At 34.8% G+C, this 14,142-nt stretch overlaps 1 protein-coding gene across 1 annotated transcript; it reads right to left on the bottom strand.

Annotated features, from left to right (window-relative positions):
* Window positions 1-11,460: 11,460 nt before the first annotated feature.
* Window positions 11,461-13,134, bottom strand: LOC120122946 (ethylene-responsive transcription factor ERF060-like). Its single transcript, XM_039141978.1, has one exon. The coding sequence runs from the start codon at window positions 12,740-12,742 to the stop codon at window positions 11,753-11,755; it is 990 nt and encodes a 329-aa protein (XP_038997909.1). The 5' UTR covers window positions 12,743-13,134; the 3' UTR covers window positions 11,461-11,752.
* Between the last annotated feature and the right edge of the window lie 1,008 nt (window positions 13,135-14,142).

Below are 14,142 nucleotides of genomic sequence, written 5' to 3'. Positions count from 1 at the left end.
GAAGGGTCTATCTCCAAAAAACCTGTATACCGGAAAAAGGAGAATGAAGTTGCAAGTGTATACCACAAGAATACTGCAAATAGTGTCACAATAACCCAATCAAGGGCGGAGAAGAATGATATGAACACCGTCAGAAAATAATTTCAAGGGACCTCGCAAGGAGAGAGAAAAAGTATCATTCACACCACTACCCGTACCCTATTAAGAGATATACGCTTCATTATTAAAAGCAGATGTGGTACGCCCCTACCATTTGACTCCTCTTCAACCACCGTACCCTCATTGGTACGACGCAAATGCACATTGTGATTTCCACGATGGAATTGCTGGCCATTCTATTGAGAATTGTTTTGCCTTCAAAAAGATAGTGCAAAATCTCATTAACACAGGAGGATTACAGTTTGACTCACCAGATGTAAAAAAAACACCCACTACCGAATCATGGAGGCAAAGGGATAAATGCAATCCAGGAGGAGAATAGGAGGAAGGCAAAGAAAGACGTTCATGAAATTAAATCTCCCTTCAGTTGGGTATTCCAACAACTCTGTCAGGCTGGCATGATTCGACAAGATCCTAAGCCAAAGACCAATGAGTGTGGACACTATTGCAAATATCACCAAGAAGAAGGACATGAAATTCAGCTTTGCCCTGAATTCAGGGGGTTATTACAAAGATTGATGGATAATAAGGAGGTAGAGTTCTTTGAGGAAGATAAGGAAAAAAGAGAAGAAGATGTCTTCACGACAGAAAATTCTGAGCCTGTTCACAGAACAAGTAAGCCAGTGGTCATTACTGTGAAACCATCAGCAATGAATTCTGGGTCGTCAACACCAAAAGTTGTAATCACAGCTCCTTCACCATTCTCATTTAAAGACACCCGCAAGGTGCCTTGGAACTACACTGCCAATGTTTCATTGATAAGGGAATCTGGTTCGCTAGAGAAAATAAAGGTAGTTGAAGGTGAAGCACCATGAGGCAACTTGATGACTGAAATAGTGAATGAAGTTGGTCACTTCACAAGAAGTGGGAGGTGCTATTCTCCTGAGATATCGAAAGAAGTAGACAAAGTGAAAGCAAAAGGAAAAGTTGTAGTGGTACCGCAGAATATATTCAACGATGAATCCCCACCAATGATCAATGAGCCGGTAACAGAAACACAAGCTCAAGAATTCTTGAAGTTTCTAAAACATAGTGAGTATAGTGTAGTTGAGCAGCTACACAAGCAACAAGCACGGATTTCAATTCTGGATTTGTTAATAAATTCAGAGGTACATCGGAATGCTTTACTGAGAGTGCTCAATCAAACGTTTGTGCCTGAGGATATACCAGTGAACAAGTTGGATCGAATTGTAGGGCACATAGCTGCTGACAACTACATAACTTTCACTGATGATGAAATTCCTGATGGAGGAATGGGATCGGTAAAAGCCCTCAATATCACAACTCACTGTCATGGTCATGTCTTACCAAGTGTTTTGATTGACAATGGGTTTGCACTTAATGTTATGCCTATGGCCACATTACGAAGGTTACTGGTGGACAACTCACATATGAGGGCCTACCAAAACATTGTCAGAGCCTTTGATGGAACTCAGCGAGATGTGCTTGGAAAGATAGAGGTACCACTGTTGATTGGACCAACTGTCTACAATATTGATTTTGTGGTGATGGACATCAACCCTTCATATAATTGCTTGTTTGGGAGGCCATGGATTCATTCTGCAGGGGCAGTCCATTCGTTCTTACACCAAAAATTAAAATTAGTGTCAGATGGTCAGTTGATTAGTATTGGGGCAGAGGAAGAAATTATTGCTTCTGTGACGACTGACGCCCCATATATTGAGACGAATGAGAATGCTCTAGAGTGTTCTTTCAGAGCCTTAGAATTTGTCAATGCTACTTTTGTTGCTGAAGGAAACAAGATTCCTCGCCCACGTTTATCTGATTGTACTAAGATGATTGTGCGAGAGACTCTAGGAAAAGGAGCCAAGATAGGAAGGGGTCTTGGTAGATACCTGCAAGGGACTTTATATCCCAAATTTGTCATGATGAAGAGCGATCACTTTGGGCTAGGATTTAAGCCTGATTTTCAGCAAATAAAGAAAGAAACGAAAAAGAAATGTGAAATAAGAAGAGCTAGACTAAAAGGAGAGAACATTCTATGGGAGCATATGTCTTTTCCTCCTCTGATGAGCTCTTTCAAGTTTGGAGGAGTGTTTGATATAGAGCAACAGTTAACCAGAGAGCTTGACGAAGAAAAGAAGATGAAAGACAGCAACCTGTTCAATGAAGCTATGGAGGGTTTGGTCATTAACATGATAACTGGGGATGATAAAGCATGAAGATATTTGGTTGGAATCCGTCCTTGCTTCCCAGGGGAAACACTGAAAAATTGGACTGCAGAGGATCTCCCTATAGTTTTTAAGATTAATTCAGAGTAATACCCAGTACTAATCCTTATACTTGTGCCCGCAAGTATTAAGGAATTTTCATAAGGGCAGCTATGTTAACTCTACTTGCTTTCAATAAAAGACAATCTTTTGTTTCTTAAATGACCATCATATTTTCATTATTTATTCTTTATTCTTTATTCTTTACATTCATTTCATAAATTTTGGTCTCCTTCCAAATATATATTCGATTCAATTTTTCCCTTTGCAGGTGTCACCATATCAATAGCATGAATGTTCATGAATTTAATACTGAGATAAACTTTGAGCAGCCCATATGTCTGGAAGAAATCAATAAGTGTCAAGATGAGGTAGAATGTGATGTTCCTAACGAACTATTAAGACTGGTAGAAAATGAGGACAAACAGATTTTACCTCACCAGGAAGAAACTGAGGTTATAAACTTGGGACCTAATGATGATAAGAGAGAAGTGAAAATCGGCAGCACACTTTCTGCTGAGATAAGGCAAGACTTGATAGCTCTTCTTCGAGAATTCAAGGACATCTTTGCATGGTCTTACCAAGATATGCCAGGGCTGAGTACAGATATAGTAGTGCACAAGCTTCCGATAAAGCCTGAGTGTAAGCCAGTTCAGCAAAAGCTCAGAAGAATGAAGCCAGAAATGTTGTTGAAAATTAAAGAGGAAGTGATGAAACAGATTGATGCAGGGTTTCTTCAAGCGGAAAAGTATCCAGAATGGGTTGCCAACATAGTCCCTGTGCCAAAGAAAAATGGTAAAGTTCGCATGTGTGTGGATTACAGAGATCTTAATAAAGCAAGCCCGAAGGACAATTTTCCATTGCCTCATATAGATACTTTAGTGGATAACACTGCTGGTCATTCGTGGTTTTCTTTTATGGATGGCTTCTCGGGGTATAACCAAATAAAAATGAACATTGAAGACATGGAAAAAACCACATTTGTGACTATGTGGGGCATATTTTGCTATAAAGTGATGCCATTTGGTTTGAAAAATGCTGGGGCAACTTACCAAAGAGCTATGGTGACTCTTTTCCATGACATGATGCACAAAGAAATTCAAGTGTATGTGGATGAAATGATTGCCAAGTCCAGGACTGAAGGTGAACACATTCAAAACTTGAGGAAGCTTTTCCAAAGGTTGAGGAAATATCAATTGAAACTCAATCCAACTAAATGCACATTCGGGGTAACGTCAGGGAAACTCTTGGGTTTCGTGGTTAGTAAAAAAGGAATTGAGATTGATCCAGATAAAGTAAAGGCCATTCAAGATCTTCCACCGCCTCATACACAGAAAGAAGTTCGAGGATTCTTAGGAAGGTTAAATTATATATCTCGATTCATTTCACAATTAACTGAAAAATGTGACCCAGTTTTCAAATTTCTTCGAAAGAACAACCCTGAAGTTTGGAACAACGAGTGCCAAAAGGCTTTGGAGATAATCAAGGGATATTTGTCTAATACTCCAATTCTGGTATCACCAGTCCCTGGTAAACCATTGATCATTTATCTAACGGTCTTTGAAAATTAAATGGGATGTGTATTGGGGCAACATGACGAATCTGGAAAGAAAGAGAGAGCTATCTATTATCTAAGCAAAAAGTTCACTGATTGTGAGATTCGATACCCGCCAATTCAAAAGCTATGTTGTGCTTTGGTATGGACTACTCGAAGGCTCAGGCAATACATGTTATACCATACTACTTGGTTGATATCTAAGCTTGACCCTTTGAAATTTTTAATGGAATCACCAGCTTTAACTGGTAGATTGGCTAGATGGCAAATGTTGTTATCAGAATTTGACATTGTATATGTGAACCAAAAAGCAATCAAAGGGAGTGCCATAGCAGATTTCCTTGCAAGTCGTGCCTCAAATAATTATGAGTCCTTAAACTTTAATTTTCCAGATGAGGATCTGATGTGCATCACAACCAAGGAGGAAACAATTTCAGATGATAAATCTTGGAGGTTGTATTTTGATGGGGCATCTAATGCTTTAGGACAAGGAATTGGAGCAGTACTGATTTCCCCGGAAAATGTCTATTATCCTTTTACAAGCAGATTGGAGTTCTTTTGCACCAACAATATGGCAGAGTATGAGGCTTGTGTCATGGGGTTAAGAGCAGCTATAGAAAGAAAAATCAAAGTGCTCCAAGTATATAGAGACTCCTCACTAGTGGTGTATCAATTGCGAGGAGAATGGGAGACGAAGGATCCAAAGTTAGTGGAATACCGAAGATTGATCCTTGAATTGGTAAAAGAATTTGAAGATGTCACTTTCAATTATCTCCCTCGAGAAGATAATCAAATGGCCGATGCTTTGGCCACACTTGCTGCAATGTTCCAAGCAAATAGAAGAGTTGACATGATGCCAATTAATATGCAAATGTATAATACCCCGACACACTGTTTTGATATCGAAGAAGAGGTAGATGGTCGTCCATGGTATTATGATATTTTGCAATACATCAAGCATCAAACTTACCCCACAATGTGCGTCTGAGATCGATAAAAAGACAATAAGGAGAATGGCTGCCGGATATGTATTAGATGGGGAAGTTCTGTACAAAAAAGGGAGTGATCAAGTTTTGATGAGATGTGTGGATGCCCGAGAAGCAAAAGGTATACTTGAAGAATTGCATGAAGGGATATGTGGAACACATGCAAATGGGCTTTCTATGGCCATGAAGATCATGAGATATGGATACTATTGGGCCACTATGCATTTAGACTGTGTTGATTATGCAAGAAAATGTCACAAATGTCAAATCTATGGGGATAATATTCATACATCTCCGTCACCTTTGCAAGTGATGACCACACCATGGTTGTTTTCTATATGGGGCATGGATGTCATTGGGACAATTACACCAAAGGCTTGGAATGGACATTGTTTCATATTTGTGGCAATTGATTACTTCACTAAGTGGGTTGAGGCTGCCTCGTATGCAAATATCACGAGATCTACAGTTTGTAAATTCATAAAAAAGGAGATAATTTGTCGGTATGGATTACCAGAAAGAATTGTCACAGATAATGCCACTAATTTGAATAACAAGATGATGATAGAACTTTGTACTCAGTACAAGATAAAACATTCTAATTCAGTGACCTATCGTCCAATGATGAATGGAGCAGTGGAAGCAGCAAATAAAAATATTAAAAGGATCATCACAAAGACCACTGATACTTATAAAGATTGGCATGATAAATTACCTTTTGCCTTGTATGCATATCGAACTACAGTGCGGACTTCGACAGGGGCAACACCTTTCTCTTTAGTATATGGGATGGAAGCAGTCTTGCCAGTGGAAGTAGAAATCCCATCACTTTGAATTTTGAAAGAGGTGAAATTGGATGAAGCTGAATGGGTTCAGGCTCGGTTTGACCAATTGAATCTCATTGAAGAAAAGAGATTAAAAGCTATTTGCCATGGTCAAATGTATCAGAAACGGATGATGAGAGCTCATGATAAGAAAGTTCATCCAAGAGAATTTCGAGAGGGTGATCTAGTGCTAAAAAAGATCCTGCCAATTCATAAAGATCACCAAAGTCAGCAAATCCAACAAATCTCACCTAACCCATCAACATCTTACCAAAACGTAAGAAAAAAGGAAAGGAACAAGGGGATTCAGTGAGGATGGAAACCATAAAAGGAGGAGAGAAAAAAGAGAGGGAGGGAAGAAAAACAGGGGAATTGAAAAAAGATCGGAATCCTATTCGAAACAGTGGTAACAAAAAGAGGGGGTTTCTTTTTCTTTAAAGAAAGAACTGTAAACAGGGGAAATATTCCATCTATCTATTCGAAAGCAATAAAAGTATTTTTGAGGTAATCCTAGTTTCGTTTTCAATTTCCACTATATATTACTTTATTTGTTTTTTTATTTCGAACCCAAATCAGCAGTAGAACAATCTGTTCTTTATGTTTATAACCATTTTCATATTCCAGTAATTAACCCAAAGAAATCAACACATGTTTGATCATAAGTAAAATAAGTAGGTTGATATAAAAATAATAATATAAACAAAGAGGATTTGGGGTTTATTTACCAAAGATGTTCGGGTTCCCTCACGGGAATTTACCACACTTTGGTGAGGTTACTGTCGCCAATGAACGACAGTTTGCATGCTAGTTTAATTGTTGTAATTCAATGAATGTAATAGTTGGTTTCCATTAGTCACTATTTGAGAGTGTAAGAGATAAAAAAATCATAATAAAAAAACGAATAGTCAAGAAGAGATTTCTTTGCTTACCTTGTTTATTCGAATCCTTATCGTTTTTTTAAAAGCTGTCGGGTAGTTTACATCGCCGGGAATAGGTCAATTCTTGTCGTTTGAAACCTTGTATGTCGTGTATTTGCGTTAGTTCTCGCCTTTCAAAACTTTAAAATAAAATAGAGATAACTTAGATTGTTTACCTTTTGAAGCCAATAGTTGAACTCTTTTGAACACATCCTTTCTTTGTAAGACTAAAGGAATAATCTTGAGAGGTAAAGGAGGAATCAAAACATCTGCAAATAAGCATAATAAAAATATAATAGAAAATAAAACTAAAAATGAAAGGAAAGTCTTCTAAGATCTGTTATTAGGCAACCATAGATATGTATAAGAGAAAGTGGAGTTGATTTTTGGGCTAGGAACCGACCAACATTTAGGAGGGTGTGAGCGGCCGAGAAAGATGAGCGGGATTGAGAAGGGTTTCAATTAGATAATACCGAAGAATAAGAAAAAGATGGGAGAAGAGAATGAAGAAGAAAAACGGCACAGAGGGAGAAACAAATAAAAATTAGGGCAAATTTCATTTTAAAATAATATATTTATTAAATCTTTAAAATAACGTCTTATGAATGTCAGGGAAATATATATTTCACGCATGGCCTATTTGTTATGTAAACCATTTAGGTTTTACTTGTAACTCATTTTAGTCCTAAAATCAAGTCTTTGATGTTTTAATTTGGTCTCTTCATTTTATGTATATTTTATTTTAGTCCTAATTGTTTGTTTATTTAATTTTGGTTGTTTAGAAATTTAACCTCTAATTTTCTGCACGTTTCTTAGTCCTATGCATATTTAAGGTATATTGTGATGTTAGTTCCTTACAATGGTGTTTTGTTTTGTGTCAGTTTCATTTTATAGTATAATTCTGGAATTTTCACTTTAATTATTGTATGGTTTGTATTTAAAATACTAAAGATATTTAATCAATATTTTAATTTGTATAGTTTTTTAAAAATTTGTAGTTTGATGTGGTATGTTTTATTTTTTTAAGTCATATTGATTCATAACACATTAATATATATGAATAAGTTATAATATATAGTTATAAAATATGTATATAATTCTTGTATAAAGATGTCATATTGCATGATAATTTTTCTTATATTATTTTAATATTTTTATGTGAATGAGTCAATGTGGTTCTATTAATTTGTTTTTTTTTATTTTTTATGCAAAACGTCAATTTTTAATTTATATTTAATTCGTATTTTATCACTAAAGAGAAATATTTTTTTTATGAATGAGAAATATTCAAAAAAAATTATCGAGTCAAAAGATTTTCTTTAAATTACTAGTTCGAAGCAATTAATTAAATTTCAATAAATGGATCATAATTTAATTTTATATTTAATTCATGATTTTCACCATTTACGACAACGGGTAAGCGAAACAGTACCAATTTTGGGCGCTGTGCCGGTGCTAATCCTTCCCCACGCGTAACCGACTCCTGAACTCGTTTTAACGAATCTTTGGTAAACGTAGGCCAGCTTTTGTCTTAAAAAATGATTTTTCTTAAAATTATTTTTAAAAGACGTTTTTAGGTATTCGACCTACCTAACCCAAAGGTTGATGTCGACTCTTTTTAATTCTTTTTAATTTATTTCAAATTACTCCAAAATCACCCATTTTCCAAAATTAAAAATCGTAACTATTTTTAAAACAATCAAACGATTGTCCCCTCAAAAAAACGGTTACGACAACTTTTAATAAAAATAATATTTATTTTTGCTACTTGGACCATTTATGAGTTTCAAATATTCGGTGATTTAATTATTGAGATGGAACAATTTTCAACTGTATAATAAATAAATGATAAAATAGAGAAATGGCGTCTCAGTAAGATGTATGCTATATAGCAGATAGGGTAGCGAATGAGCTATAAAATCTATAGAATGAGTTGGAAAGGCTTTGGCAACTTGGAATAGGCATGGCAACTTGGAATAGGCATAGCATGTATCTTATTCATGGATGTGTTTTTTACACTTTATTTGACTCTATCGCTGTCCCAATTAATTACTACAGTGCCAACTACCAACTACCACATAAAAAAAACCAAGGTTAGTTGGTCGTTTCAACTTCAGCCAACAATTTTGCACTTCTTCACATGCACCCCACCACACTTTGTTTCCTCACTACTACATTTTAAAATCCATCTATTACTTTTTTTTAGTCATTGAATACATTTTTAATGAAATTGTCATATAAATTATTTGTTTTTATTATTTTGATCACCACCGTTAAATATTTAATGACAATATTGATGTGAAATTTTTAATTACTTTTTATTTACCATGTTATTTTATTTAGTTAATTTCTTCCCCAAATACATTAATTTATTTTTTTAGTTTTATTAGACCAATTAGGTGACAACATGTCTCATCATCTAATTGATTTTAAAAATTATTAAAAAACTTCACATCATTGTTATTTAGGAGTAAGAAAATGATGTGAAAAATTGAAAAAAAAATCTATGTCAATATCGTTAAATATTTAATGGTAAATAACCAAAATTAGAAAAAAAGTAAAATTAGTGACGTTTTTGTTAAAAAATAGTTTGATAATAAAAATGAAAAAAAACAATAGATTGGTGACACTAATATAGTTTATCCTTTCTTTTATATTAGACTCTAATGCATGGAGACGGAGTGTTGGTCTTATTACTTTTTTTCCTCTCTAAAGAATCCAATAGGGTTTAAGAACCTTAAAGCCATTAAAATTATTTGGTGTTTAGATGGAATACTTTTAATTGTAAAATAAAATTAATAAAAAAAAATGTGGGCATCGGGAAAGACGGTTCAAAAGGTTTGGAAGGATTCTAAATGGCTGGAGAAGAGGCTTCCTCTCCTTCCATTTGTGTGAACTTGTGTTTACAAGAATAAGAATATTGCTAAGTCTGATATTTTTCGACACCTCTAAATTCCCTTATCTCCCAGGGATAAGATTCTAAATTTTAATGATACAATCTTCATGTGTATTGTCCAGTATAATGCGCCGATGACGGGCTGAGAAATCCGACCAATGTTAAAATCAGGGACTGATGAGTTACTGGAGAACGAATTTATAAAAAAATTTGAGACGATAATATATTATTAATAAAACTTCAGAAGGGCAGCTGTCCTTATTACTTCAATTGATCACTGATTATAATTATCATGCGTATTTTGCCAGGGTCCCTGCAGAGAAGACCCCCTTAAGTCCCAGATGCTTCCGGGACGAATCTTCAATTATTGAGCACTCGCTCCCATCCAATTAGACATTTGAAAGACACTGGCATGCAATTTGTTTATTGAAAGCCTGTCAAAATTTTCGTAGCTGATATAGATTACAATCCTGAAATTTATGGACATTGTTGTTGGAGCATGTTTGCTAAAGCAAATTTTCAATGCGTACTCAATAATTAACTTTACCAGTTTTAATTTTTTTATTATTAAAGTTGCGTGATTTAACTTTTTTTAGTCGAATTTTAGATGATTAGAAAATCTATTATTTAAATAAAATTAAAATAGGGATATATGAAAGAAGTTTAGGCAATGTAAAGCTCTATTTTTTCCTTTTGCATGCTGAAGATTAATAAATTCAGTTTGAACAGATATTTTTTATGCATATTTTCTTCGTAAATAATTTTTTTTCCTATAAATAGATATTAGAGATTAAGGTTTAGATGTAAATTGATTAAATCTTAAAGTACATTTAGATGCAAATCTTTATGTATTCTTTTTCGATACGTTTTTTCCCGTTAAATCTTAATTTTTTTTATTTTATGATTATTTTATCTTTGTTATTATCAAACCTTAAGAGTTATTTTAATCAATCCATTGTCTAAAACCTGAAAAATATGGGTCCAGAGCAACTATAAACACGTCAAAGCTTGTATAATATAATACATTTGTTTGTCCCCTGTTTTAGTCGTGAAAACAAATGTACAATTTCTGCAAATGACATAATTTACTTGCTTTTCGGTGCGCAAAAAATCTGAATATTCGATTTTACACAAAAAATATTTAAAATCGGATTTAGAAAAAATCGGTTTATTTTAAACCGGATAATATAATCGATTTGGGAAAAAATTAGACGATCGGTTTTTTACCGGATTAAAAAACCAGTTTTTTATTCGAAAAAAATCCGGTATGGGTTTAAAAAACTAGCCGTTAATATAGTCGTTAGGGAAGTTTTTAAGTATTTGAATTTATCGAACTTGGAAGTTTTTAAGTATTTGAATTTATCAAACTTGAAAGTATTTAAGTATTTCAATTATAGTAAATTTTATTGCAATAGATGATGATGTAATTTTAATAATATTAAAATCGGTTTTTTTATATCATGATTTTTTAAAAAACCGGTTTTTTTTCAAGCCGAAACCGGTTACACCATCCGGCCCTCCAAACCGGTTAAGATCCGAACCGATTTTTTTATAAACCGATTTTTAGCCTAGGTGAAAAAATCGGATCGGTTTTTATCCGATTCGGATCGAATTTAAATCCGACTTTGTGCATGTCTACTTGCCGCTATTGCTTTGGCAACTTCTGTGGTTAATGTTTGCAAGGAATCTTTGTTTCACAATATTTTTAACAAGAGGTATCAACTTTTCACAATCGAAATTCATTCTAAAAATTCATAGTTTTATTCCAGGGCTTATTGTTGATTCTGCTTGCCTCCCAATTCATAGGTTATATCAAAATTTTGTTTGACGACCAGAATTTACAGACAGATTAAGGGCAACAACATGTCAATGAGGAGAATCAAACACCAACGCATAAAAGATAAAATTTATTATACATATCATCTGACAATAATTTGCTAAACTTTACAACTAGACCTATAATAATGCAAGAAAACATGAACTTGGAAGGTCTCCAAAGGGCGTTGCTTGGATTAAAAGTACCAGCAAGACCTCTCTTACAACATATTGACATAGATTCTAAACTCACGACACCTAATTAATACTCTGTAGCAACTCTACAAATGTCAAATATTTCATTGTAGAGGCTACTAGAGATAAAGAAAAATATTACATGATAGTAGTTGTAGTTTTGTTTTCAAGACTCTAAGAGAGTTCCCTGATGGCTTCCCAATCAATTTCTACTGAAGGGAACTTTTCCAAATTGAAGTTTTCATTGTCTCCCCACTTTGAATCGGAGAAATCCAAGAAAGTGATATCGGATTCTGGTGAAGAAGACCCTGCCAATGATTCCTCGGATAAATCTGGTGAATTCTCCGCTTTAGGATGGGGTAACTTTGGAGACTGATCCAACTCCTCGCTCTTCACCTTAGGTTTTGATTCTTGTTTCCCCAGGCTCTCACAGATGGCTTGCAGCTTTGCATCAACCGAGGAATGGAGAGGTTTGAAGCCAGAAACATTAAGTCCTTGATGCTTAAGGTGGGGGAAATTGAGCCTGGCAAATTCTCCTCGGAGCATGTAACCAGCCTTGTCATAAGCCAAAGCTGCCTCTTCAGCTGTATCGAAAGTGCCAAGCCAAAGTCGAGTTCGGTTCTTGGGGAGTCTGATTTCGGCAACCCATTTCCCCCAGTGCCTCTGCCTCACTCCCCGGTACAGTTTTGCAGGCTTTGGAGGAGTTGAAGATACTTGTTTCATAGGGACAGCTTTTGGGGAAAGAAAGTTGAGCCTCTGGTTTCCAAGGGGTGTTTTTGGAACCATATAATCAACCTGCTGCTGCTGCTGCTGCTGATGATGATAGATTTGAGCTTGAATTTGAAGGATTTGAGAAGGGTTGAGCTGGTTAAGCCCAATTGAACCTGTTTGCTCAAAACCCATCGGATTGCTATAGTTAAAGAACCCATGGTTGGAAAACAAGTGGGTACTCGATGGGGAGCAAAATCCAGGATCCATGTTAGGCTGTGAAGGAGATAAAAGTTGAGAATACGAGAAAGATAAAGAAGAAGGAGGAGAAGAAGAAGAATAAGTAGATGAAGCACTTTTCATAAAAGGTTCAAGTGCTTTCATTAACTCTTCACTGAAAGGATCTGAAAAAACTGAGTTACTGCTGCTATTATGCATATCTATAGCTGCTGCCATATCCAAAAAACTAAGTTGCAACCTGGTTCTTAACCAAAACTAAAAGAACAGGCAAAAGTTCGATTTAAAAAAAAAACTTGAGGGAACAAAAACAAACCCTCTTAGCAGATGAAAATAAAGCTTAAAACTTTGTAGTAATTGATTTTAAAAACAGAAACCTGGATCTCTATTCTGGAACATCCGGCTTTCAAAAAACCAACCTGGTCTGGGCTTGTTTAAAGCTTTGTTCTTGAAAGACAGACTATAACAGAAAGGGATTCAGAGAAGCGGGGGATTACAGGGGAAAAAAAGGGGGAGGGGGAATTATGAAGAAAACTAGAATGATCGAACACTGTTGAAAATTTTGAAACTTCTCTCAATCTTTTTTTTTCTTTTGGTGGTCTCACTTTGGTGTTTGCTCTCTTGCGTTTGGAGGGTCGTCTTCTCTCTTCTTATATAAAACTCCGGTCTTCACCCCCTCCGTGTGCTTTCCCTCTCACAACCCATAGGTTTTTGGTTTTTTAATTATTTTTTTTGTTAATCATTACTTAATTACTGAATTAATATTAATTTAATTTATCTCCCTCTTTCTCGTCAACTTCGAAGATGCCATTATTCGATGGGATGAGAATTTTAACCGGCAGGTGTCGGTTTGAGAAAGGAAGTTCTTACACGTATTATATTTTGATTGGGCGAAGGATTTGTTGACTGTGATTTAGATGAGTAGTGGACGTTTTGGTCATTAGCTTTTGGAATTTAATGCTAAATTTTGTCTTATCTCTTGGTTTTGCGGCATGGCCTGCCCCTACCACTTTGCCACAAAATAATCAATAAATAACTTTTCATTATTATCTCGAATTATTTGGGCTGTGATTTTATGACCTCGATAGTATTTATTCTTTGAAATTTGAGGGCTAAATGGAACTTGACATTTTAAGTATAATTAGAGAAATGATAATAAATTTTATTTTAATAAAAATATATATTAAAAATAAACAAAACATATATCATTGTTATAAAAAATTAAAAAATTATAAACTATTAAAACAAAATAAAAACGTAATTTATAAAATTGATGTACGAAATCTAAAAACTAAAGAAATATAAAATAAATGAAGAGAATAATAATTAATCCTCAAATTCACTTCCGTGGTGATTAATTAAATTTATTATTTTTATTCGATAAAAAAAAAGTTAAAGTAGGGTTAATCAAAGAGCAAACACTAAAAACAAAAAGCAAAACCGTGGGTTAAGGTCGTAATAACATAAAAGTAATAATTAAAGGGGGAAAACGCGTGCCATCATGTACTAACCGAAAACAAGGGAGAGGGTAACGTCAATTGCGGCTCCATATTGAGTGCTCATACTATGGCTGAGCAACGAAATCGAGAAAATTGAAAAATTGACACGAATCGAGTAAA

The sequence above is a fragment of the Hibiscus syriacus genome, unplaced genomic scaffold (genome assembly GCF_006381635.1).
Source record: "Hibiscus syriacus cultivar Baekdansim isolate YM2019G1 unplaced genomic scaffold, ASM638163v2 tig00110388_pilon, whole genome shotgun sequence".
NCBI classification, from domain to species: domain Eukaryota; kingdom Viridiplantae; phylum Streptophyta; class Magnoliopsida; order Malvales; family Malvaceae; genus Hibiscus; species Hibiscus syriacus.
Note: the sequence above shows the minus strand (reverse complement) of the source record. Positions and strands in the feature narration are given on the sequence as shown.

Excerpts from the sequence above, each read along its gene's own strand:
- LOC120122946 (XM_039141978.1), bottom strand. The coding sequence starts at position 12,742 with ATGGCAGCAGCTATAGATATGCATAATAGCAGCAGTAACTCAGTTTTT.